This window comes from Lagopus leucura, unplaced genomic scaffold (assembly GCF_019238085.1).
Source record: "Lagopus leucura isolate 7727_CA_CO unplaced genomic scaffold, USGS_WTPT01 Super-Scaffold_100008, whole genome shotgun sequence".
NCBI lineage: Eukaryota > Metazoa > Chordata > Aves > Galliformes > Phasianidae > Lagopus > Lagopus leucura.
Window position 1 is genome coordinate 3,539,769 of NW_024962265.1, and position 26,759 is coordinate 3,566,527.

General features: G+C 42.2%; 2 protein-coding genes across 4 annotated transcripts in view; both read left to right on the forward strand.

Annotated features, from left to right (window-relative positions):
* Nucleotides 1–29: 29 nt before the first annotated feature.
* ATP5F1C (ATP synthase F1 subunit gamma) lies at nt 30–6,770 on the forward strand. Of its 3 annotated transcripts, XM_042872898.1 has the most exons (10): nt 30–125; nt 689–723; nt 1,896–2,027; nt 2,692–2,896; nt 3,131–3,274; nt 3,686–3,750; nt 4,306–4,461; nt 5,154–5,250; nt 6,073–6,110; nt 6,634–6,770. In XM_042872898.1, exons 1-9 carry the CDS (start codon nt 82–84, stop codon nt 6,077–6,079), a joined length of 885 nt encoding a protein of 294 aa, XP_042728832.1. In that variant the 5' UTR covers nt 30–81; the 3' UTR covers nt 6,080–6,110; nt 6,634–6,770. The 3 variants fall into 3 exon arrangements, with proteins under 3 accessions (XP_042728832.1, XP_042728833.1, XP_042728834.1); XM_042872899.1 differs by lacking the exon at nt 6,073–6,110; XM_042872900.1 differs by lacking the exons at nt 6,073–6,110; nt 6,634–6,770 and having other exon boundaries at nt 5,154–5,254.
* Nucleotides 6,771–8,760: 1,990 nt separating this feature from the next.
* The window catches only part of TAF3 (TATA-box binding protein associated factor 3), a 112,063-nt gene continuing 94,064 nt past the window's right edge, over nt 8,761–26,759 (forward strand). Inside the window, exons 1-2 of the mRNA XM_042872499.1 lie at nt 8,761–8,969; nt 18,956–19,198. Of these exons, the coding sequence (XP_042728433.1) occupies nt 8,804–8,969; nt 18,956–19,198 (409 nt within the window). The 5' untranslated portion in view covers nt 8,761–8,803. The remainder of the gene's footprint in view (nt 8,970–18,955; nt 19,199–26,759) is intronic.

Genomic DNA, 26,759 nt, shown 5'->3' on the forward strand with positions numbered 1-26,759 from the left:
CGGAAGCAATCCCCGCGGCGCTGCGCGCATGCGCGGGGCGGGCGCGCTGACCTTCAGCGGAGCTGTGCTGCAGGCGCCGCCATGTTCGCGCGGGGCTCCGCCGTCCTGCTGTACCAGCCGCAATGGTAACGGACGGAGCCCCGAGCGGGCTGGGGCTGTGCCGGGTCGTGCCTGTGAGGGGTTGGGGGCCTCCGTTCGTGGAGGAGCGGGGGGAGGCGGTGAGATGGAGGGCTCTCCGTCCTTTTCCGCTTTGCGGGCCCGAGGCTGAGCGGTCAGGATGGTTGGAGGTGGCGATGGGCGTTGAGGGGAAGGGCGCTGTGTGGCGTTCGGGGCTGAGCGGGTGAGGGAGCGGAGAGCCGTGCGGGTGGCTGGCGCTGCAAGGACGTCCTGCTGGGTGCTGGCAGCTCCGCTGCTTCGTTGTTTTAATCGTCTAAAAAGAAAAAAAAACAACTGTGTTCTTCTAGGGATCTTGCCCTTCTGATGCCCTGCTTTGTTTTCCCTGTATTTGTCAGTCACACGGGCACAAGGGGGAGTGTGAAAGCTTTGTTACAAGGCCTGATGTGAAGTGTCCTTACTAAGAAATGAGTGTTCCTATGTGTTCATCTCTCTGAAGAGATCTGACCTTGACTGGTGTTTGTCTGCTGGAGAGCTGATGATCTCTCCTAATTTCTCCTGCTTTCACTTCCAGGGGCCAAGTCAGGAACATGGCAACTCTGAAAGACAGTAAGTGTGCTTTTGTCTGCTTTTTACAGAAGGAAAATGTATGGAAGCGTTAGGTTTAAGCATGATTTCACTTGGCTTCTGTTGGATGAAGTGATTGTTGTGGAGTGTAACACTGCCATATGAGCCTCTGGCACTTGTATGAAACAAGTGTCCTTCATAAAATTCTCCCCTTTGGGGCAAATTCTTTACTGTGAGAGTGGAGAGGTGCTGGAACAGCTGCCCAGAGAGGTTGTGGATGCCCTGTCCCTGGAGGTGTTCAAGGCCAGGTTGGATGGGGCCCTGGGCAGCCTGGTCTGGTATTAAATGTGGAGACTGGTGGCCCTGCCTGTGGCAGGGGGATTGGAGCTTCATGATCCTTGAGGTCCCTTCCAACCCTGGCCATTCTGTGGTTCTCTGATTGATAAAAAGCATTTCTTCAAGTTGTTTGATTCTTTGATGCCATGTAAGCAAACCAAGCCCTGTTCAAATGTTTTAAAATTAACTTCATCAAGTGTGCTGAAACAGAAACAGATTTTTTGTTCATTTAAAAATGAACTTACATTGCTCTTAGTTTCTTGTATTTACCCAGCACTGGAGAATAAAAAGTTTGACTGAATGGTTCTGCTTTGATGTTGCTTCTTTAAGTCATTACTAAGGGGTTCTAATGCAGGGATACTGTCTTGTGCTTGTGTTTGTTGTTAGGGCACCTGTTTTTTTTCCTTTTTGCATTAGTATTTTTGGGACACAGCCTAAACAGAGGACAACATTTATTTTGTCTATAGCACTAGGACTGGTTTTGTTATGTTTTGCTTTTCCTTCCTTTTTCATCCAGGAAAAGCTGACAATATACCTCAAATTATATATTCGAGAAATATGTAGAAGAAAATAGTAGAATAGTAGGGAAGAGAATAGCAAATGGATCTTATGTTGAGGTAAATATTAAATAAAATTCATGGTAAGAAAAATATATTGTAAAGATGCATTTGGGTTATTGTAAAGATACACGTGTACAGTTTTGCTGGTGTTAGTACTAACAGCATATCTTACATCTGTGCATCACTTGCTTATTTATATCTTCCTTGAGGAACTTCAGGAGAGATTTCTGGATAGCTGTTGCTTATGTTTTATTCTTGTTTTCAACCTTTTGTGCCCAATATAGCCCAATTTTGACCTTCAGCTTTTAACCTTGTTAGTTACCAGGCGTTTGAAGTCCATCAAGAACATCCAGAAAATTACGAAGTCCATGAAGATGGTTTCTGCAGCAAAGTATGCAAGAGCTGAGAGGGAGCTGAAGCCTGCTAGAGTGTACGGAACAGGAGCACTGGGTGAGTGAAGGCTCTTGCACTGTGTGGTGTGGAAATAAAGGAGGGATGCTTTTATGGTGTTGACTTCTAACCTCTTAGCATATTTTTTTCATAAGCATTTGTATCCCTGGGCCACTGTTAACCTTGAGTATTCCTAATAAGTAGTTGATGAAAAGTTATTTGTAAGAGTGCTGATGTGAAATTAATTACCGTGTCTGATATTTTTTCTTTAGCTTCTTGTGGTTGCATGGATGTAGTTTTAAACATAAAAGCAACATCAATTTTGACCTGTTTCTTTCTGTTATTCATGAAACTGTTGGATTTCTGTGGCGTAAGGTAGTAATGTTTAAAGATGCTGCCAAACCTTCTTTGAAATGCTTGAACTGCACATGCTTCTCAAACACTGCACTTGCAGTCAGTGTCATTATTTAGTTGAAGTTCATTATAATACCTGATGCAGAGATGCAGGTGGCTTGGAATTACGTCTTTGTCACTTCTGGTCAGCTAGCCTGCAAACTTGAATGATTGTGAGGGGGATAGAAATAAATCTGGCTGTGATTTGAAACCCTTTGGAAATGATTTATTGAATTTGAAGTTAGTCAAAGATGTTTTGATAGGACAAATTTGCTTCCTGGTACCCTTGTGAATATCTTGCCCATCTTGTTTTGTTGTTTTTTTTTCTCAGCACTGTATGAGAAAGCAGAAATTAAGGCACCCGAGGACAAGAAGAAGCACCTCCTTATCGGTGTGTCCTCTGATCGAGGTCTGTGTGGTGCTATCCATACATCTATTGCTAAAACCTTGAAGAATGAGATTACCAACCTCTCCAATGCAGGGAAGGAAGTGATGGTGGTTGGTGTGGGCGACAAGATTAGAGGCCTACTTCAAAGGTAAAACAAAACAAAACAAAAAACAAACAAAAAAAACCACACCTCTCCTTTTGTCATTCTGGAGTTCTGGTGTATCATAATTTAACTGAGGTTAAAGTTTCTCCAAGATTCTAGTTCAGCGAAATGCTTTGTTCTTGAACACTAGCAGTTACTGCTGCTGCTTGCCTCTTGGTGCCACATAGTTGTACATTAGAGCACCAACTTGCTGCTGACACAAATTTCACGTTACTGCAGGACGCATGGCAATTACCTCCTGATGACATTCAAAGAAGTGGGGCGGAGACCTCCTAGCTTTGGAGATGCTTCAGTCATTGCTTCAGAGTTATTAAACTCTGGGTATGAATTTGATGAAGGCTCTGTCATCTACAATCGGTTCAGGTAAGATTAAACTGAAGCTGCACTAGGGAGATGTTGAATAGAAGATTTGAAAACAGCATATTGGTTGAATTAAGTAAAATGTGAAAACTGAGTCTGTGTTCAGATTTTCTTGAAAAGTCAGTGCATTTTCTTATTATATGTGAAGAACATATTTGCTGTGGGTATTTTTAATAGATATGGTTGAAATTCTTTTTCTGTGGTGTTTCTAAGCTTGCTTTCTATAGTGTGTGCTGTTGTATTTACAGTCAGTACATTATTATATCCTTAGGGTATTTGATATCTCTTCATGAGGAGCATAACGAGACTTGGAGGAATTGGAAGGCCAGAAGTTGTCGGTGTTCTAATTTGCTATTAAGTGCTCAATTTAGGTTCTTCAGTCAAACCAACACTATTATGCTATTTCTTATTCAGATCTGTCATCTCCTACAAGACTGATGAAAAACCTATCTACTCTTTTGAAACAGTTGCTGGTTCTGGTAAGCAGTGAACTAGAAAACAGTAGATAGGTGAAGTAATAAATCACAGGGAAGATATTCTGCATCTGGGAATATGATATTGTCATTATTGTGCATGTATCACAAGTTTAAAAGATGTAGTCCAGAGCTGACACATCGTGGGGCTGTGGGGAAGGAGAGCTTGTACTAATTTTGAGCTTTTCTCTCAGTCAAGAATTATGCCTGTGCAAAATTGTTGCTTCCGACATTTTCAGCAATGAGTGGCTTCTTCTCAGTAAAAGCACCTCAGATGGTTTGTGCAGCATTGTACAGCAGCATTAAATATAATATATCAATAATGCCTTTAGCCCTGGTCAGGATCGAATTTCCTGGTCTTTAAACTTAATTAAAACACACAAAATACATTATCTCTCTGGTAATTAACAATTTATGATAGTACACCTAAGGCAGTGTGGAGGGATTTGTCACCATGTACTGAGTGGGGAAAAAAAAGTAACTTACTGTTTTCTATGTGACATTGTATGGTTATAATTAGTACAGCCTGCAGTTCTGACTCTGCTCATTCATGTTTTTCAGAAAGCCTGAGCATCTACGATGACATTGATGCTGATGTGCTGAGAAACTACCAGGAATTTACACTAGCAAATATTCTATACTACTCCCTGAAAGAATCTACCACCAGTGAGCAGAGCGCTAGGATGACTGCTATGGACAACGCAAGCAAAAATGCTTGTAAGTCTACTCTGGATTTTCTAGGATTTCAACTACTGATGTCTCTCTTGTTGTTGGTCTGCAGATTTTGATTTCTTGCAAGCTGAGAATATGCTAGTATACCTTGTGAAGTGTCCAAACTGAGTGCACTGCAGTGAATACATGGTTGGTATTGGTGGGCTAATAGTGTTTAATGTGGCATAGTGATACGACTTCAGTTTCAAGAAGATAGTGATGCATAAAAAATGCTGGTGGCTGAATGAAGCTTATGTGCTATGCAGTAGGGTTACCTGGAACTGTAAGTGTGGGTCTCTGCTGATCCCTGTATCTTGAATGTAGTGATAAAGTCTCCATTAAAAAATATTAAGTGAAAAATGGCTCCATTTGCCAGAACAGAACTTGAAGGAAATACTGTGGTTATTGAGGGACATTAACAGTGCAAGAAACATTATTGGAATTTAAAAATGAATAACATTCTACCCATGGTATTTACTAGTCTGGCTGTTTTTCAGATGCTTAATTCTGATGCCTCAAGCTAAATTATCTTCTTCTTAGATTGTCTGTCAGCAGTAGGGAAAACTGAAAAGTGCAATAAGCTGCTTGATCATTCACATGGATCCACAAGTCTGTGTGGTATTCTCTTCGTAGAACTTCCTTTACTTGCATTTGAATGCTCATTATATGCTTAAATTCCAACTTTAATTTTTCCCTAGCTGAGATGATCGACAAACTGACTTTGACATTCAACCGTACCCGTCAAGCTGTTATTACTAAGGAGCTTATTGAGATCATCTCTGGTGCTGCTGCTCTGTGAGTACCTGTATACACATGAAACAGGAGTGGTTGCAATGTCGTGTAATGCTTGTGCCCTCCTTCAGGCAGGTTAATGGGGAATGTTAAGGCATGGAGCAGGACAATCCATGGCATGTCTCCTATCCTTTTTTAGTTTGTGGCAGTTTACTAACAAGTGTGAAGTTTGACCAGATATTCTTTAAAAACTGGTTGATTATATCCTCAGCTTTGACACATGCCCTTGACTGAGCAGGGAGAGTGTTTCCTCCTTATTTGTTTTGAGTAGATATCCCATCTGCTCCTTTTACCTGGGTTCTTCATACTCTGCTCAAACAGCCCAGTTCATTGCTGTAGAACAGTTTTGGATGCAGAGAGAGCAATTCTGGTGACTGAAATGCCTTTGCAGAAATCAGTCTGTGATAGTGTGCAGGAGTTTGGGGTTGAAAGGAGAAATATAGCTGGCATCAATGGATTCTGGAAATATGTATGATAAATGTTGAAGCTGAGTATATTGCTTCGTTTCCTGAGAATGAAGTTTTGCAACTGTGTGTTCTGTAGGTTACAAAATGTGTGGGCTTAGACCACAATTTGTAACCTCATGTAGATAATGTGCATTCCATCTAACAGTTAAAAATGTGCTGTACTCAAAGATGTAAATATGTTTGATACTATTCTGTACATTTACAAAATGTCTGGAATACATAACATGTTGCAGTTATGAGCTGTATTATGCTCCTCACAATGCAGTTACAAATACGTGCATAGTTTTGCCTTAATTTGCATGAGTTACTTCTTAACCTGCTTGTTCTGTTTTTTTTTTCCTCATAACATCTTAACCAGGGATTAATCAGCAAAAGAGGTTTGGCCAAATCCAAGAGGTAAAGTTATGGAATAGAAACTAGATTGTCTGTATGCATCCATTTTTAAGTGCAGTCTTGAAATCAGATAAGGAAATCGGAATTCAGCAACAGTGGTCAGACACAATTTCTTCTTCCCACATCTAGGAAATGGCCATTGCTTTCTGTTTGGACAGATTCAAGCACCAGTAAATCTTAAACAAAATATGTCCGTGATAGAGTGCATCTGCATTTGGCAGTTTTCTGTGGGTTTTTTATTCTCTGAGTTACTGGATTCACTTGAAAGTATTGCTTCATTTGTTCGTAGTGCCCTGGCATTGGGCTGTGACCTTAAAAATGTCTATTTGTAAAACACTACACCTGAAAAAAAGTTTGTAACAAAATAAGCATTTAAAGTTTCAGATAAAAGTAGTCTTGAGAGAGAGTTGGAGGGGAGGAGGGAGTAGGGAAGAATGAATTGTTAAAGCACTTAAAATCAGAGGTGATGCATTTTAAAAAGAAGCATTGATTGAAAGATTTTAATTTGCTTCAATTTTCCTTACAGGTGAAGAATAATTCTGAGCGTATGATTGAACTTGCCTGTGTTCGTTAATAAGACTGCTCTGCTATTTTGTGAAGAAGTGGCAAAGCCCCAGAAATATCTGTACATTCTTACAATAAACTCCTTCATGAAACACGTTATTGGTTGTCGGTACATCTGGGTTTGACTTGGTTACTCTTTGAAATGTAGGTTGTTTTTAAGGCTGTGCTCTGAATTTTATAATTCCTGGCACAGAAAGCATGCCAGCAGGAGCTTCTTTTGAAGAGGGAAAGATATTCTGTCTTCATTGTGTTATCACTGTTTAAAAGTGGTGGTTTGTTGCATATGTTGTCCTGTGTGCTGAAGAGGAGAATGGAAAATAATCTTTCTCAATCATGCAGTGGGAACGCTTATCTACCTTACTTGAACACAACACTACGACTGTTTCTAGAAGTTTGCATTCCAAAATGAACAAGACAGAAATGGAAAGAAAATGGATATGGCAGTAAACATCAAAGCCATCTGTGAGTTTGACCCCCGAGACAGGTATAAGCAGCCCCCTGCTTACTCAAGCTGCTCTTGATTTGAGTTGTATGCCTAAGTCAGCTAGCCTGGAAACATAAGCATCGAGTGCTGTTCAATCAGTGCAATTCCTCATTCGCAGCCATGAGCCTGAAATTCCTTAAGCACAATTTTATTTAGAACACTTAAGCATTTGATTTTACAGAAATTCAGATGCTTTGGCCCTAATGTTCTCTGACTTTGGAGTTGCTGTGGCAGATACAGCAATTGCTCACATCAAAGTTTCTGTACTAATGATACATTAAATACTTCTTTGGGGAATCTAAGGAATAGCATGCCTACAGGGAAGTTATTTCCAAGTTCTTGAACCTTAATTCTGTTAATGATACTTAATACAGTTACAAAAAGGGCCTGTGTATTTGCAGGTTTTTAGAATACTCAAATGTTTCTAAGATTTGGAGGCCAGCGTTCCTTAGAGCTTGTCAACGTAGTGAAAAGAGTGAGTAAAGAACACACGAATTGCAGGATGTTGCCATGGGTCCAGCTCCCTGCTCTGCAGCAGGCTTTGGATGGGACTGATCCAGAAGACTGGACTGTTGATTGACTAATCAGCATTCTACTAATCACCTAATAAATCAAGAAGCTAACTAGTCAACTAACCAACTTCTAATAAAACACCACTCTTACTTAGTTCTGTCCTCTTTCCTGTTACACACAATGACTGAATTTCAGCATGGCAGTTACATGACTGGCGTACGTACACCCATTAGTGCATGACGTGTTGCTCCTCTCTGCCTGCTGCACCACTAAATAACTATCATTTCTGTTTCTGGATCCTCCAAGTATCCATACACACTTCTTCCAATTTTGCTCTCTGTTCCCAAAGGTGGTGTTTTTAACATGGTTACCAAGGCAATCTTAGTCTTACATGCAGTTATTCATATCCTTGCCTGCACAGAGGTACCCATGCAAGGTCCTACTCCTCAAAAGATCCCCAAACTCACCTTGAATTATTTAGCTCATCCTGGGGCGTTTTGCTCACTTCCTACTGCAGGCTCTGGCACTGGAGGAAGTACTGAAATTGGAAAGGGGAGGAATGTAATCTAATCAACTTTTTTTTTTTTTTTTTTTCTTCAAGGGAGTAATGTCCTCTACCAGTCTAAAATCAATTTTGTTTTCAAGTGTCTTAAATCAAGCTCCTTCCCCTGTCCTTGAGAAGCCTCTTTGCTATCAAAGGATTCTCTCCATCGGCTTCCTCTCAGATCCGCGTTCCTCACAGCACGGGAATGCTGCAGCTTGCACGTAAGTGCGGGGAGCTGCTCTAAATTTAACGGGATGCAGCGTTAGCGACAGCTGTGCCTCGTGGTGCTCCGTGTAGCGAGTCTGCACGCGAGCAACGAGGAGGAGGAACACGGCGGCCTTACAGCGCACCTCCCAACGAAGCCCACTCCACAACCGCCCGCTCTGAGGTCAGCTCAGCGCCCCGCCCCGCCCCGCCGTCCCCGCGGCGGCTCCGCTCGATGCGATCGGCGTTGGAGCGCCGTTGCCTGGCGCTGGGCGGGGCGAAGCGCGGCGCCAAGATGGCGGCGGCGGCGGCGGGCCCTGCGTGAGCCTCCCGCGGCCCTCCCGGCCCAGGGCGGGCGCGGGCGAAGCGGAGCCGAGCCCAGCCGGCATGTGCGAGACGTACTCGCGGTGGCTGCTGCGGGTATCGGTGGCGCAGATCTGTCAGGCGTTGGGCTGGGATTCGGTGCAGGTTTCGGCCTGCGATCTCCTCACCGATGTGCTGCAGCGGTACCTGCAGGGATTGGGCCGGGGCTGCCACCGCTACTGCGAGCTCTGTGAGTGAGAGCGTGCGGGTGTAGGAGAGATACTTTGCAGGCGTTGGGATGTGGGGTGGGAGGCTGTAGGGCGATGATGGGGGCTATAGGGCTAGGAGCAGCGCTGTGGGGTCACAGGAAAGGCACCTCTGGGTTTAGAGACTGTAGGGTGTTGGGAGCTGTGGGAATTAAAGCAGTTCTTTGGGGGTGTAGAAAGGGCAGCTCTTGGCTTAGAGGCTGTGGGACACTGCTGAGGGCGGTTGGAAGGAAAGCAGTGTGGGGGGCTGTAACAGTAGGCTTATGTGAGAGGCAGATGCGTGATTACAGAATCACAGAATGGCGAGGGTTGGAAGAGACCTCAAGGATCGTGAATCTCCAACCCCCCGCCACAGCCAGGGCCACCAACCTCCCCATTTAATACTGGACCAGGCTGCCCAGGGCCCCATCCAATCTGGCCTTGAACAGTTCTAGGGACAGGGCATCCACAACCTCTCTGGGCAGCCTGTTCCAGCACCTCTCAACTCTCTCTGTAAAGAATTTCCTCCTGACATCCAACCTAAATCTTCCCTCCCTCAACTTAAAACCATTTCCCCTTGTCTTGCAGTTATCAACCCTTTCCAAGAGTTGATTCTCTTCCTATTTGTAGGCTCCCTTTAGGTATTGAAAGGCTGCAGTGAGGTCATCCAGCAGCCTTCTTTTCTCCAGGCTGAACAAGCTCAGCTCCCTCAGCCTGTCTTTGTGGGGGAGGTGCTCCAATTCCCTGATCATCTTCGTGGCTCTCCTCTGGACCCTCTCCAACAGCTCCCTGACTTTTTTGTACTGGGGACTCCAGACTGAACACAGTACTCTGGATGGGGCCTTACAAGAGCAGAGTAGAGGGGAATGATTGGATGCTCAGGGGTAGTGCTGGGGGCTGTGGGGAGGAATTCTGTACAGTGGTGTTGGAGGTGTGAGAGTAGGAACAATGCTTAAGAGCATAGGAAGAGCAGCTGTGAGTTTGGATGCTATAGGACAATGCTGGGGGCTATAAGAATCAGAGCATAAGGAGTGTTGGGAGCTGTAGGGTAGGGGTAATTGTTTGGGGGCACAGGTAGAGGGTATGTGTGGTTGGAGGCTATGAGGTAGTAATGGGGGCCATGGGATGGGAAACTGTTAGGTAGTAATGAGGGCCACAGGATTAGGAGCAAAACTTTGGGGTCACAGGATGGGCAGTTGTGAGTTTGGAGGCTGTAGGGCAGTGCTGAGGGCTGTAGAGATAGGAACAGTACTTTGAGATCACAGTAAGGGCAGCTGTGGAGCTGGAAGCTGTGGGCCTGTTCTGAGGGCTCTGAGTAGGAAATCCGTAGGGCAGTGTTGAGGGCTATGGGATAAGGAGCAATGCTTTATAAGAGCAGCTATGGTATGGGGCAGTGCTAGGGGCTGTGGGGAGGAAAGCTGTAGGATGGTGTTTGGGTGTAAGAGGGTGTGAGAAATTTTATGGGGGCACAAAGGCAGGTATGCAGTTGGAGGCTGAGAGCTAGCACTGGGAGATGTGAGGAGGAAGGTTTTAGGGCAGTATTGGGACTGTGGGAGTATGAGCAATACTTTGGGGGCATAGGAAAAGCAGATGTGCAGTTGGAGGCCAAGAGGCAGTGCTTGGGGATGTGAGGAGGATGACTGTAGGCCAGAGTTTTTGTGTATGGGAGTAGGAGTAATACTTTGGAGGTATTAAAAGGGCAGCTGTAGAGTGGAAGGCTGTAGGGGGCAGTGCTAGGGACTGTGGGCTAGAAGTGACACTTTGGGTCATAGAAGGGCTGACTGTGGGGTTGGAAGATGTGGGGCAGTGCTGAGGGTAGTGAATAGGAAAGCTGTATGACAGCACTGGGGGCTGTACTTAGCAATGCTTAGGAGGGACAGCTGCAAGGAGCCATGGAGAGGAAAGCATTCAGACAGTGTTTGGGACTATAGGTTTTATGGGCAATGCTTTGGGGGCATTAGAAGGGCAGCTGTGGGGTGAGAGGTTATAGGGCAGTGTTGGGGGACTGCTGGGCTAGGAACAGTACTTTGGGGCATAGAAAGGATGGCTGTGGGGTTGGAGGCTGTAGGGCAGTGCTGGGGGTTGGGGGATGGGAAGCTGTAGGAGAGTGATGGATCCGTAGGGCTAGTAGTGGTACTTTAGGGTCACAGGAAGGGCAACTCTGTGTTTGGAGGCTGTGGGACAGTGCTGTGGGATATGGAGAGTAATGCTGTAGGGCAGTATTGGGAGCTATGAGAATAGAAGCAATAATTTGAGGGCATAGGTGGATGTCCTGTGAGGTACTTCTGCGTGTTGAGTGTCTGGGGAGTTGGTCTTTGGGCAACTGAGAGGTGAGGGGATGGAAGAAGTCAGGCTGTGGGCTAGTGGGAGATGGGCAAGGAGTTGGGACTATAGAACTGTAGATGTAGGGGTAATTAAGCTTTGAAGTAGCGAGGAGATGGGGCTGCTGCCTCCCTTTCTCTGTCTGCATTGTGTAGGGTTGGTGTGTGTGTGTGTATACAGGAGAGGATATAGGGGTTTTGGTTTTGGGGAGAGGATGCATATGCGAAGAGAGCACAGGGATCTGTGTGAGTGGGAGGAGAGAGAAAGGAGCTTCAGGAGTCTGTGTGAGCATAAAGCAATATGTCTGTGTGGGGACGATTGAGAAAGAGGGCAACAAATATTGCCCTGGTAGTGGATAGAGGATGATGCTGTGAGTTCCTTGGGACTGACTGGGTCCCTGCAGAGCCCACAGGGAATGTTTATAGGGAGGCAGATAGCCCTGCAGAGCTTGGGAGTGCTGGAGGGTCTGCAAGGTGTGTGACAGGGAACGAGAACAGGGCAGGAAGGCTGCCTGTGCTTCAGGGTATGAGCGTGAAGCAGAGAGTGACAGTGTCCTGATGGGTGTGGGAGGGCTTGCTGAGGTGTCTCAGAGCTATGGAGCCCTAAGATCAGGGCTGGGGTTGCTGCACTGCTTTGGAGAAGGGGATGTGTGGGAAGGATGACAGGTGGCAACTCTGGTCTGGTCTCTGTGAACTGAACACTGTACTGGCACTTCTGCTTAACTTATGGGGATGAAAGAACCACAAAATGCGGGTGACACAAGCACATCTTCAGCAAGTTTGCAGGTGACACCAAGCTGAGCGGTGCAGTTGACAGCAGAGAAGGGAGAAACGCCATCCAAAGGGATGTGAACAGGCTCTAAAAGTAGGTAGGTGAGAAGGTTCAACAGGACCAAGCACAAAGTGTTGCATTTGGGTCAGAGCAGTCCCAAGTATATTTGCAGACTGGGAGACAGAAAATACCCTCACAAGATGAGGCTCAGCTTTGTGAGGAGAGGAGCAGACTTGGCCTGAAAATGCTGTGCTTGTGGTCCTGCCATCTTCCGAAGGGGCAGAAGTTCTTATTGCATCAGTGATCCCCAGGAAAGCAATCTGCAGTGATCTGAAGAGAAGTGATACCCAGCCCTGCCTTTCAGGCTTGGCTAACACTGCCACAGGTACTCAGTGTTTGTAGGTCTGGGAGGAAGAGATGCAGAGATGGTGAACATACAGCTTGTGCCTTTCCTCGCTGAAGGGATTGGAAGTACACAGTGGGAGTTAGAAATGAGATACCCCTCTGTACTTCAGGTGCCCTAAAAAGGGGCAGAGAGAAAATCTTTTCTTTTCTGTGAATGGAGAAGGAAGCGATATCACAGTTCTGCTCTGTTTTTAGTTTTTTTCTTTAATGGAGAAAGGGAATGTGCTGTTTCCATGTCAGCAATATGGTATTTCCTTATTTACCTCTCTTAAAATGATACCTGTATTTATTACTCTAAAAGGTTTGTGAAAAGGCACCTCAGTGCTCAGCTGGTGTTCCCCTGATTTTTCAGAACAGTTTCCTTTTGCACCTAAAAGAAGTAGCTGTACAAACCCAGCTCTGGATTAATGAGTTGAATTTCACCATGGTTTTGCATAAGTAGAATTAATTAAATTTCAATTGTAGCATCTTCATTGTCAGCATGTTATCTCACAGTCCGACCAGTTGGGGTTGAGTTAGCAGGGCTGTCAGCTGGAGGGACATAATCTTTGTATTCAAAACTGAGTGGATTTACTCTGACGTAACTGAGGCACTGTGGTATTGCTTTGAAAAGCATGTCATCGCCGTTCACATATTTTCTCAGTTGCAAAAGAGAATGATGGCTTTCCCAACTGTGTTAGATCTTTGTTCCAGCTGTTACATCCCATTAGGAGAGCCACATTCACGATTTTCATTACTTTTCTGCTGTTGTTTCTTTGCATTTGCAGTAGCTCTATTTGATGGGAGTGAATAGAAGACAAAACGATTCGCAAAGCGGACTTGAGATGTGTTTGATGCTGTGAAATGCTTCAGAATGCTGTGTTGGGGTGGAGGAGAGGGTGAACTTACAGGGGAGAAAGTGAGGGTTGGTTTGTTGAAGTAAACCGTGTTATGCTGTATGTGTTTGTGGAAAGCTCATGAGAGGAAATCTATTTGGTATGCAGTGTGCTTCACACGTGTTTTTGTGCTGAAATGTTTGAAAACCAGTGTTGGAGTATGTAATTAAGGTACTGGAACTACAAAACAAGTGGCATTGTGCTGTTTCTGAAGGCCAAGATGTCTACATTTTTGTTGTTTTAGGGGAGATCTGCCCATAGTGTGCTGTGTCTTTGCACTCACTTTTCACAAGGCTTTACAAGATGCAGAAGTGAGTTTGGGGATGCTGACAGTGAGCCGGCGTTTTCCTCCATGGGGAGAATGAACCTGGAATCAACCCAAATTGCACTGTAGATTTTTATTTTACTTTTTAAAACTTCACTCTTATCAGTATATAATAGTAATCTCTATAGCAATAGGATTTGATGCTCAGTTTAAATGAGCTAATTCCCTGCACTGATTTTCTGTATGCTCTGGCCAGCATCTATTCAAGGCCTGTTACATTCTGTAACTTTTGTTGCAATAGGCGTACCTCTTGATGCCAGGTAACCCTGAGTTTTGATGGTTTTAAACCAATTAACTTCTTACTGGCTAGCGATAAAGAAAGGCTACTTGATTTTTTTGCTCAGTGTTTGTAAACTTACCAGGAAAAGGAGCAGACTGAGCAGAAATAGCAAGAAGATATTAACAGGAGCCTTTTTTTTCCTAATGAAGTGCACTCAAATAAGGCATACGTGTATACACACTGTGCATGCTTCCAGCTGTTCCTGTGGTTGCTGGATGAAAGTAATGCGTTGTGTACTTGAGTTACTCTGGAGTAACTCCTCGATGCAGGTGCACTTATTCAGTGCATGGTAGGGCTGTGTGACTTACTGGAGCACAGGGAATCTATGACAGAGCTGAGGAGCTAGACCAGATAATTTACTGCTTGAAAATCCTTCTCTACAAACATGAGGGTGAATGCTGAGCTATTTATAATAGGTTGCACACGTTGCATGGTAGTGACTCAGTATTTTTTCTCAGTGTATTTCTTTCAGAGCTGCAGTTGCACCCTGATAAAAAAAAAAAAAAAAAAAAAAAAAAAAAAAAAAAAAAGGGCATGAAAACAGAAGCTTTCTGTTCTGTAATTGTTAATTTTTCACTGACTCCTATGGTCTTTGGGCCCTGGACAGGGGAGATGAAGGATGTGGGAGGACTGACAAAGGTTGTTCGTGCATCAGGCAATGAAATTTAAAGAGAGAATGAGAGTTTCTCCCAGTGGCATTCCCCAGCGCTGCAGTCTCTTTGGATAATGTGAATATTTGTCAGCTGGTGACGTGGAGCCGCAGTTGGACTCTGGACAGCTTCTCACTGGATATTTGTTGGTTTTTTGTTTTTCTTTTGTTTTTAATCCACTTCTGCATTCAGGTTCCTCTTTACTCGCTTACACAACAAGGTACGTGGCCATTTCTGCAGCTTTGTGATAAATGAGTTTGGGACTTAATTTAGCTCTACTGGTTACCATAGCTCTATCAATTTTAGAGCATCATTGCCTTTCAAGGAGATAGTATAGCTTACAGCTTGTGAGGAGAAATATTCTCCACTGGTTTGAGATCAGCAGGAGAGTTGTAACTTGCTTTATGAAGCATTCAGCTGTCTTGTTTCTCTTCCCAATCCGAGAGAACGTGTGTCCTGGACACATCCAAGGTCAGGCATGACTCTGAGCACCTGACTGAGCTCTAGGTGTCCCTGATCATTGTAGAAAGGTTGGACTTGGTGACCTTTAGAGGCCCCTTCTGACTCAAGCAATTCTATGATTCTGTGATATTATTGAAGTGTTGTGATACAGGCAGCAGCGTGAGACTGGAACCCAAGACCTCCACAGCTGTAATTTGGCACTTGCTGTGAGACATTGGATTACTTATTTTACTGGAAGGTGCCAGCATATGAATTTTTAAACAGAGGGTAGCACAGATACCTGAAGAATATCAAAATAAGTTCAGTATACATAAAATTATTACTTTTATTTTTCTTGTGAAACACCAGGAGAGTTGCATGTTTGTCAGCATTCTCTTTAATGTGTCTGGCTTCTGCTGTTTAAGTGAATTTCTATTGAAAAAGATAGGGAAGAGAAACGTTAGACTATTAGAAGTATAAAGGCACAAGCTCGAGTTTTTTCAAATTTTGATAAATCACCTGAAATTGCATTTAAAGCATTTTTTGCTGTATTTTTAGTTAATAAGTGTTTTGAAACCATATTTTTTTTTTTGTTTTGCTTGCTTTTCTCACTGAGGTGGTGTTTCTAGAAAAGGTGAACTGATCAGTGCTTTCATCACTGTGACGGTTGCAGCTTTTAAACGCTTTGAGTTTTCAGTCAGTTTTATCATAGAATGCCTTAAGTTGGAAGAGAATTCAAAGCCCCTCCAATTCCATCCCTTGCCATGGGATGGTTGCCCTGCTACCAGCTCAGGCTGCCCAGAGCCCCATCCAGCCTGGCCCTGAGCACCTCCAGGGATGGAGCACCTACAGCTTCTCTGGGCAGCTGTGCTGGTGCCTCACCATCCTCTGAGTAAAGAATTTCTTCCTAACATCTAATCTAAATCTACCAGTTTCTTAGTTTAAAGTCATCACAGTTAGATTGTATAAAAAACTTGGTCCTCCTCCTCCTTGTGAGCTCCCTCTGAGTACTGAGAGGTCCCAATGACGTGTTCCAGAGTCTTCACTTCTGAACAAGCCCAATGACTTGTCATGAACTCTTTGGGTCAGAGATATGGAAAAATAATCCTTGTATTTATTTTTTTTCATAATGAAAAGCTAAGTTTATCTATTATGCTCATCTTCTAAGCTTGCTTTTTAATGCCATAATTGCTTAAATATTTACATACCTTAAACATTCGTTATATTTTCACGCCGTAAAACATTTCACATCATAGCTGATTGCTTCTCTACCACATATCCTCAATAACCACTTGTAGGAAGAAACCCTTTTTAGCATTTCTCACTTGCTTCTGATGTCAGTACATCTTCAGGAACTGCAGCACAAGAAGACTTTTTCCTATTGCAGAGATAAACTGGTCTAGAACACCCTAAGCATGTCAGTAGAGGTGACAAGAGGCTCTCGTGGAGCAGGGCTCTCCAAAGACCCTTATTCTGCCCCAGGAATGGGACAGATGTGTGTCTTGCAGTCTTGGGAACCTGGCTGTGTGTTTTTGTTTTTCTTTCCGAGGCAGTGTGAATGTACTGGCCTTCCAGTACCTGAAGGGGCCTACAGGAAAGCTGAGGAGGGACTATGAGCGCATGTAGAGGCAGGACAAGGGCAAATGGTTTTCAACTGGAAAAGGGTAGATTTAGACTAAATATCAGGAAGAAACTGTTTACTGTGACGGTGGTGAGACACTGGAACAGGTTGCCTAGCAAGGTTGTGGATCCCCCATCCCTGGAAGTGTTCAAGACCAAGCTGGATGGGGCTTTGAGCAACCTGGTCTAGAGAGAGGTATCCATGCCTACAGCAGGGGTTGGAGCTAGATGATCTGAAAGGTCCCTTCCAACCCAAATCATTCTTTGTTAAGCACGGTGTGTCCTTATCTGTAGGTACAGTTTTGAGTCTGGGTGATGTCTGCTTTGGGAATGAGAGCTGAGGCTCCCCATGGGTCATCTCTGAGCACGGCACAGTCAGGAATTTCAAGAGCATCCAAGGAATAAATATGCTCTGCTTTGGGGCTTAAAGAGTTTTCTTCAGGCTTTGCACTTTAACTAGCTGTATAGCTTGACCCTAACAAGTGGTTCAGTAAGTTCAAGGGTATTGCATTGCATGGTCTGTAGAGTGACTAAAAATGACATACAAAATTTCTTGTTTGCGTCAACTAAGTTCAGTTTTTTAATGGTAAAACACTTCTATCAAATGCACAATAACTATAGGGATCTCAAAACTGCCCTAGAATTGTGATGGCCTTAATTACATTTGTGTAAGCGTCTGGATTTATCTGTCCCTGGAGTCTGCAGGGGAAATAATTGGCACTTGTACTAAATATTGTACGAACACAAAGTAAGAGATGGTTCTCGTCACACGGAGTTCACACTCAATACAGACAAAAGAGGCAAGAGAATTAAAACACAAGCACCTTGCCCACAGTCACACAAGAGGCCTGTGTTACAGAGCTGAGAATCAAAGCCATGATCTGAGTATTACTCTTATCTTCACCTCAAGACTGAGAAGAGAAATTCTAGAACAAAATTCTTATTTCCTAAACGTACCTGGAGGCAGAAGTTGGCTGGGGGTTTGAATTCATCCAGTGATGTGAGAACCAGCCCGCTCGGCTGCTTTGGATTCAAGATAAATCAAGAGGAGATTAGGTTCAGAGAAAGAACAAAAGAGCATCCTTTCCACCCCCCTGCCCTGACCCAATTCTCTAGAGCTGAGCCTTCTGATTCTGGGTTCAGAATAGTGATTGTGTTCCTTCTGTAAGTGTGGGCTGATTTTGCGTTATTACTTTAGCAACCAAATTGCATCTTATCATTTAGGGTTATAATATCTTCATAAGCCATAGTGTTGATGATGTGGTATAATTTTATAGAGTAACAAGAAAAATAGATGTAGTTTAAGGCATCTGTTTGATAATGATGATGAGTTAGGAGACTCAAAGCAGTGCTGTTGGTCTGAAGCCAGGTGCCCCGTTCTCCCTCTGGAGGTGTTTGGAGGAACTGATCTGCTTAGGGAAACTGAGGCACTTGGAGGACTTATGTGCTGTATAATTGACATCTCTGTCCCCAGTTACATGTGTAGAATGAAGTTCCTAGTCTCTTAGACTGTCTTCTTCTGGGGAATGTGTAAAAGCAAGGTTCTGACTGCTTGGCCAGTAAGGCTTCATGGTACTTTTTTTTAAGAAAAAGAAGGTTTTTGCTGCAGAGTTTAACTTGAATTGCGCCATAGGAAATTGGTCCCTAAAATCTAGACTAGAATATTCCCTCATCATCAGAACACTGTTGATATTACTGTGTTTCATCCAGGAGGTATATCTAGCTGGTAGGTATAGTGACTCATAGCTTATGAAGCCTGTAGCTTCCATCTGATGGAAAGATACTAGTAAAGAATTTTTGTTATCAAGAGATACACAATATATTTTCTTTTTTTGTTCCCTATGAACTAGTTTCATTCAACAAATAGAATTATTAATTTTCTAAATTGAAAAATCATCTCTAGTCGGTTATGTGCTGGTAAAGGGACACTTTGAGCATATTGAGGGCTTTTGCTTATTTTAATGTACTTTATGAAATCGGAGTGCTTTGAGTGGTGCGTGTTGTTAATTTTCTGTTGCCAGGGACAGCTGCCTGTTAGCCTTCCTCGGTTTTCCTTGCTGTGCTGTTGACATGCAGTTCTTTAAAATGGTAGGGATTGAAATAAAACATTTTTTAACAGAAATATGTTCTTAACTTAGAACTTTTTTGTAGCTCAGTGAGTGATAAACCTGACAGAGCTGTGGATCATTAATCTCCATTACTGGTACTGAGAGTAGGCAAACTGTAATCTCTGCAGGATGATTTTTTTTTTTTACCTGGATTTTTGAAAAAATGTCATTGTTATGTTGTTGTTTTGTTACAGATGGCCGCACAGATCCAATTTTGGATGACGTAGGGGATGCCTTTAAGCTCATGGGGGTTAATCTACATGAACTAGAAGACTATATACACAATATTGAACCTGTGACTTTCGCACATCAAATCCCTTCATTTCCCGTCAGCAAGAACAATGTCCTACAGTTTCCTCAACCTGGGAGTAAAGATGCAGAAGAAAGGAAAGAATATATCCCAGACTATCTGCCACCTATTGTTTCTTCTCAAGAAGGTGCGAAATTAATCATTTTGTTTTCAGTTTTGGTCCTCGCCTGTTTGCATATTTGTGTACATCCTTGTGCTGTGTAGTCACTGCAAATTATACAGGCAAAGGTGATATTAAAGCATGGTGTCAAAATGAGTGACAGTGCTGTGGCAGAAGCTAGTTTTTCACTATTATTTACTTGCTTCAGAGATGATCTGGTATCAAAATGTGCTACGTCAACACACATTTTTATAACATGCTTAAGTTCTAGGATGACAAGAAATATTCTTTACTGTACCTCGTATGTGAAAGCCTCCCTCTGCTGTACGTAGTGCAAGAGGTTGTAAATTTGGTAAAGGCAGAAGAAGGAGGAGTAGTGAATCTGGCACAGCATTCTCAGCACCTGGCGCTGGGTACTTCTGTTGAGCAAATGGAACAGGGAAAAGAAAAGAAGAAAAAGAAAAGAAAAAGAAAAAAGCCAACCTGAAGTCATCTTCTAGTTAAGTCTGATTTAAAATAAGATCTGTTTAAAGGCACAGTGCTTGCTTCTAATTTCCTTTACTGACATTGGCTGGCATTTCTGGTATTTTATCATTGCTATTCCAAGTGCTCTCCTTTCCTGTATGAAAGTTGCACAGAGGCAGGGGCTGAGGCTTGCTGAACAGTGAAACCAACTGTAGAAATGCAACAAGCTGCAATGATTTTAACAGTGGCATTGAAAAAGGGAAGATTGTTGTTTTCCTTTTTTTTCTTTTAGCTACATGAAATTTGATTGCTAGCTAATAAGGTAAATGTTTAAGAAATGTAACCTCATCTAAATTTCTCTTCAAACAGTGAACGTCCTGCGTGTATGCTTTGGGAGGAAAAAAACACAAATAAGTTTGTGGTTTGCAAAAATGCCAGACAAAGAGGATTATACTTCCCTGAAAGAGTGAAACAAAATAACACAATTCCCCAAATATTTATTTCATTTAAAATTTTGGAGAGGACAGAATCGTGCTCTGTTGTCTCTCATTCTTTTTGAAGAAGTTAGATCTCAAAGGCTGAAATACGTACAGAAATTCTGCCTAGTGTAACAACGAATAAATGATGTTGCCTTCCCAGTAAGGTGAAATCCATTACTGTGCTGCTATAAACATTGGATGGGGCGATTTTTCAATGATTTGGAAAACAGTAGTAAAGTATAGCAGTAAGTATATCTTCAGTCTTTCTTACAGGGTATTCAGGTAGCATTTCTGTGTGCTTCAGTTTGTTTAAGAGAAACTGCAGTTGGAAACAGCTATCTGCTTGTGAATGAATGTCAGATACAGTGCTTGCAGTGTGTGCTGTTGTCCAGAAAAATGTTCTATTTCCAGTAACAATGGGAAGACTTGCTCAAGGTAGCAAGTGTTTCCTGACACTTTGTAGACTTGACTTCTCTACTGTCTTTAATTGCATAGAGTAAGTAGTTACTAAAGTGCTTTTGGTCTATAAAATCTCTTACCTTCATGTAACCCGGGAAGTGAAAACGTTGTTCAGTGCAGAAACATTTTCTTCAATTGATAAGAAGATACTGGTAGCTCTTCCTTATGAAGGTTGTTGAAAGTATCGTTCAAAACCTAGCAATGAACTCTTGAGCTGGAAAGAAAAGGCAAAATGTAAATAATGTGTATGGATATTAGAACAGCATCAATAAGAGGAAAGCATAGAAGACGACTCTGGAAAGTGAAAAGGGATTTTGGCTGTGCTGTTTGGCTACTTTCTTGATACTCTCGAGTCTGATTTTTTTCGGGAGGTAAACAAACACCATTCTGTCAGAGCAGTCCCACTCCTTTGATGTGTAACAGGCTCCCCGACAGCACTGCCTTTTGGGTTTTTTTACTTGGAAAATCAAACTTGAAAAACACGCAGGAAAGATCAAATCCTAAAGAGCTCAAAGCATCTGTAGAAGAACATCAGAATGTAGGGGAGGGAGAGGTGAGAGAATTACAGACTCAGTCTGGCTCTACGTGACTTGTAAAAAGGGAGTAAAAATTGAAACGAGGACAGTTGTACTTTTTTTCTTGTATGTAACTTTTTATACTTTCTCTCTTGCGAGTTAGATCCAGGAGTTAGATTTTAGCAGTCCTTATAAATAATGTATGAATCCTTTTAACACCCGAAGCAAGAAGATATTATTTCCAAAGTTGGATGAGAACCAGGAAAACTTCTAACGCCTGAGGCTAGTGTATCAGAGGACCCACAGACACAACTTCACAAAAAAGAATACTTTTTTAAAATAGCAATTTAAAGCGAGCATTAAATATGACAGCTGAATATAGGGGTTTTTTTTATAGCTGAGTTAAAATACTTAGAATTGAGAACATTTTAATTTTGAGGAAATGTTTGCTGAAAATACTATTTGCAATTTTGTGCTCGATGTGTTTTTGTTCGGGTTTTATTTTTTCTTTAAGGGGAGAAGGTAGATCAAGAGACTGCCGTAGGTGTTTTGTTGCACTGGAAGAAGAAGGTTTACTTTTGCAGGTTTGAGAAACGCATGGTAGAAATTCTGAAAAGTTGCAAAAACTTTTAATAGTTTGCAGATCTTTGTAGGTTAAACAAAACTGATGGCTGATGTTAGGCAGTTCACAATACTTGACTTGCTTTGATTGTGTAATAATTAGCCAGTAACAAAGGAAGGCTTCGTGTGTGTTGTGATGTGCAATGTGAATCTTTCAGTCCCATAAAATAGGAAAAATAGCTACGTCCCATTTGGTGCTGAAGCCTTGAGCTCAGCTCATGCGATGAATATTTACTTACTGCTAATGATTGAGATATTTCTGGTGCTGATACAGTTAACAGTGATGTGACTGATGGTCTGAAGGAAGGAATAAAAGTTTATTAGGTGAAGTGGTATCTTTTAATTTTATCAGCTGATCCAATTAAAAGTATTATCTCTAGTTCAGCGTGACTTCATAGGTAATTCCAGATCAGTGCTTGAGCAGTAAAAAGATTTTTTTAAATTGTTCATTGAGATAAAAGTCAGTGTTCAGTATTCACTGTGACCAGTAGGTGCTGCTAACCTCCTTCTCAACGCTCCACGTGTGTTTGCTGGCTGCTGATTTCCACTCCTCTAGAACTGGTGCTTTCGTATTTGCAGTACACAGTCTACCCAGCAGTTTTTAAGATATCTGAGTTATCGCTGTGCTGTTATCGAGTTTTTGGCAAAGTTCTGTCCAGCCTGAGCAAAACCTTTTCCTTCATGTATACACTTAATAGTGAGAAATGCTGAAACAGCGCTCTGAATGATTTCTGAAGTTGAGGGGGAAGGGGATGACAGCACCATCTGTAATTTGTATCAGTTCAGGGCTAGAAGTTCTGTTCCAAGAAAGCACCTAGCACTTTCTTGACTAAAACTGGAAGTGCCTCATTTCAGTAGGTTGCACTAAGTAAATGATCTGGTGCTCATCCGAAAGCTGGCACTGCAAGGATCTGCATATGAAATTACATGTTTTGTAAAACAATCTGATTCAGTATTGCCATAGCAAATGCTGGTTTTTAGCAGTATTTTTACAAAGGCCGCTGAAGGAATAATTTTATGCCAGTGTATCACGATGTTCACTGTCTCCCTATTTTTAATTAGTCTCCTTTTTGTGTTTTTTGGAGTTATTTTAGCACTGTTGTCAGTAAAATGTCATGGCAAACTTGTAAGACAGATTAAAGAAGGAGAAAAAAATAAATTAGTTGCAAAACATGATGGTCATGCTTTATTTCTTGCTCTTTAATGTAGAAGAACATAGTTTTGCAATAATACATCAACTTCATAGAATTTATTGATTTCATTTGAAGCAAAACAGTACTGAGTTGAAACTAGGCCAATTGAGAAAGCCCAGCTACTTTTCCATAGCTAATAATAATCATTATTACATTTATTCTGTGATACTGTGTGAAGCCCTGGCTCCTGACGTTCTCAGAACACATATCATTCTCCATTAACTAAACAAAGCCAAGTGTATCTGCTACGTGTGCAATGGTAACCTTAATTTTAAGCTTCCTGGAAACAATTTCTACCTGTATTTGATGCATTGCCGGATTTTTAATAATATATATTTCTTTAAATAACCACTTTCTCATCTTTCTCTTTCTGGGTTTGTCCTTCCCTGCTTCTGTGGCTGGGAGGCTAAAGAAAGCACATTGCTTTTGTGCTTGTTGTGATAATTCACATTAGACCTTAATTGCTCTCTTGCCTTGTGATTGTATTGGGGTATATCAGAAGGATATGAGGGAAGGAACAGGAGTCTCTTCCCAATGTTTGAGGTGTTTTTCAGGGAGAAGTGGGTGGTTTCTAGGGAGTTAAACAATCTTTTTAATCCTTGCTTTCTTTTTCTGTCATCTGCTTCATATCTCTTTGCTTCCCACTCATAGAGGTTCAACTCCTTTTCCTTGGAGATCATCTGGAAACAAATGTAATTTGTACTGGGAATTATGTTTTGTGGTCTTTCATTCTTGATAACGTGCACTGGCATTGTATTTCTGGTCATTGGAATCAGGACCAGTTCTTGGCACGATGTACAAATTCAGATTTATTTATAACCTTTTCTGTCAAAGCATTTTCTTTCCCCGGCAGATCAAAGCATAAAATTGTTGATCTCCTTAACAGTCCTGCTTTTTCCCCCCCCTTTGCTGTTGATGTGATATTGGAACCCATTACCCACCAGAGCCTAGTGCTTGCAGCCACCTGGTAGCATTGAAACCTGGCTGTCCAATTACAGAACATCTCCAGTTGTTCACACAATGTTGGTTGGTAAAAATCCCCTTTGAATTGATGAGAACGAGTGGGATGAAGCAAAGTTGGTGATGAAAATTAACATTTTTGCATCTGATGTCTAGGGCCTCCTGGTGCTAGACCTGTAACTGTGTAAGCATTAAGCATCACAGTGGCATAAAGCATTAGTGTGTAGCTCTGGTGGCTGGATATATGAGATTTTAAAACTGTCACTGGCCCCTCAGTCTTGCAGTGCTTTTTTTTTGGCCGTGGTCCAGAACTGAATGTAGCAAGGATCTCAGAACAGCCTAATTTCAGTCTCTGGTTTCTTCAAGGGTTAAACAAAGGCAATACCTCTTTCTAAATTAGCATGCAATGGGCTTTAAAGAGAATACAGGGATATCAACTTCGCCATTTTGATAACACAGGTCTCTGTTGCTGTTTTTAAGCCTTTCTGCCTTTCCCCGATCTACTTTAATTGCACAGACTAACTCTTCTCTGTTCTAACAGCTGCACTGGTGGTTGAAAAGCAGCAATGATCTTTTCAGCAGAGCTTTTCCAGTATATTTGGCTAGGAAACCACCACCCATCAACAAACAGGTACTGTGTAGTCAACCAGTTTGAAGAGTTAAACCCCTTGCTGGGCTGTGAGCACTTTCCTCCTGGCTGCTGAGCATTTGCAAGCTTCCTTTAGCCGGCCAGGTGCTGTGCGAAGTGTTAGACGCTGATTGCTTTTGTGTGAGTGAGCCTTCATGTATGCATCAGGATAGCAAGGAAGAAGCAACAGGAAAAAAAAAACAGCCAAAATGAGAAAGGCAGCCAAGCTTGAGATGCAGGCAGGAGAAAGGCGTTGGGAAAGAGCCAATAGGAGAGGCAGGTTTCAAAGAAAAAGGAAAATAGGAGACTGGAACAAAAAGTATACAGAAAATGTGCCTGGTTTAAATTTTGCCATTAGACAGCAGAATAACTCTTTTATAGAATGCATGCTGATAAAGCTGTAATTGGGAAGACAGCTGTATCTTTACCTTTTCTTGAGCAGTAGTATCATAATCTAAAGCATAATTTCCAGTGAAATACTGCAAGAAAGGATTTAACGAGGAAGATTTTTTTATAGGCTTAAAATGTGAAGCTAAATAGGTTTTCACCGAAGAGCTTCAGTTAATTTGCAGCATTTGAGGGGAAAAAAAAATCAATGTAATAAGCACCACAGTAAAACTTTAACCATGGCAGAAGCCTGATGACATCGCTAGGATCTATCTACTATGTAGACAGAGGCATACACTATTTCAAATTCTGTGGGGTTTAGTACCTTGCTTTCCTTAATCATTCATGTCTCCGGGGAAAAAAAAATAATCTTCAACTGTTTTTGCAAGGAGAGTGGCTGCTGGAAGTGAGGAGCTGAATTAAAAGCATTTGCATTGTTTTTGGAGGGGAGATGACAGTTTTTCGTCCTTAGCTTGTGAGGATTTTTGTGGCTTTGTTTTGTCTTTTCTTATACATTTACGTTCTATCCTTGAAAGCAAATAAACCAACCTGGAACCTCACTGCATAAAAAGAAAAATTAGAAAACAAGTTTTATAAAGAAGCTGAGTACAATATTTGTGAAGCAGTAACAAGAAGTTAGTAATGCTAACAGTAAAAAATCATTATTGTGAAAATGCATTTTGTTTAGTTTCCTGAGCTATCAGAGTTTTACTTGCCGCATACAGCAAATGAAATACAGCTAACATGACTTTTCTCCAAGGAAATATCACCCCTGCAGAGCCAGAAGACTTTTCTGTGTTTTTTTTTTGTTATCTTTTTTGGGGGGAGGGGAGGGGGGACCTGTTCAGATAGCTTACAAGTTGTTAGTGATTTCTTAAGGATTGAAAATAAAAACTGCACAACTCAGAAGTTGCTTCTTAGAAGCCAGTCTTTTACAGCGAATTGTTTACACTGAATTGGAATGAAAGTCATGGGTTCTTTCATTGCGTTATGATGTGCAAATTGCAAGTTTGGCTATAACAAAGCTGGAGGAGAAAATGGGACTTTATGATAAAAGGATTCTATTGTCTTGTGTGTTTTGAACAGAAATGCTGTCATGATTTTAATTTCCTAGTGATCCCTTTTCAGCAAAACTTCTGTCACTTGTCTTGACTTGTCACGTCAGATCAGTTTTTTCCCTTTTCTGACAGTATGTGACTTTGTTTGCAGCCCACGTTGCTTCCTGCACTGTCTACTGCTACTATTCTTGAGGGTTTCATTTCATCTGGATCATCAGACACCTATGCACCTTTGGAAGCATAAGTTTCAAATTAGGTTATCATCTGATAGCTGTGTGTTAGTGTGCTCAAGCCTTTCAGACTTTCCTTACTACGCAGAGTAGTTTGGTGACTCTAGGGGAGAGGGTGAGAAATGGAAAGTTTATCTGCTGTTTAAAGCAGGCTGAAAGGGAGGAGTAATATTCCAATTTTAAGGGCCGACCTCATAACTTCTATTATTTTTCACTGCTTTTTCTCCATGTAGGAGCCTTTCCTATTTTTCATATTGTGAAACGTAGGTTTTTTTTTTGCTCTTTGACTTTCGCCACCATTTTAATGTAATGAAAATGTTAGCCAGTGAATACTGACAAGTGGCCTTTGAGAAGCAAAATTAAAATTATCTTAGTTGCTGGTCCCACAGCCACAGATCTGAGTGTTACCTCCTGCCCTGGTATTTGCACCTAACTTGCAGGGAAACTGTTCAGAACCCAAGCAAGCCTTAATTTTGTGCTGTATTGGGAAGGACATAGAAGTAGAAGATGTTGAGTTTAGGTGTTAAAACCTCACGTGTCTCTGGTTTCATGAAACGCTGTCCTAAGTTTCCCCAGTGATGTCCACATTCTTG

Bases quoted from the DNA above. Each gene is read 5' to 3' on its own strand.
- ATP5F1C (XM_042872898.1), top strand. From the start codon at position 82: ATGTTCGCGCGGGGCTCCGCCGTCCTGCTGTACCAGCCGCAATG. The intron at 2,028-2,691 runs GTGAGTGAAGGC...TTTTTTTCTCAG, and splicing joins GTACGGAACAGGAGCACTGG to CACTGTATGAGAAAGCAGAA. The intron at 4,462-5,153 runs GTAAGTCTACTC...ATTTTTCCCTAG, and splicing joins CAACGCAAGCAAAAATGCTT to CTGAGATGATCGACAAACTG.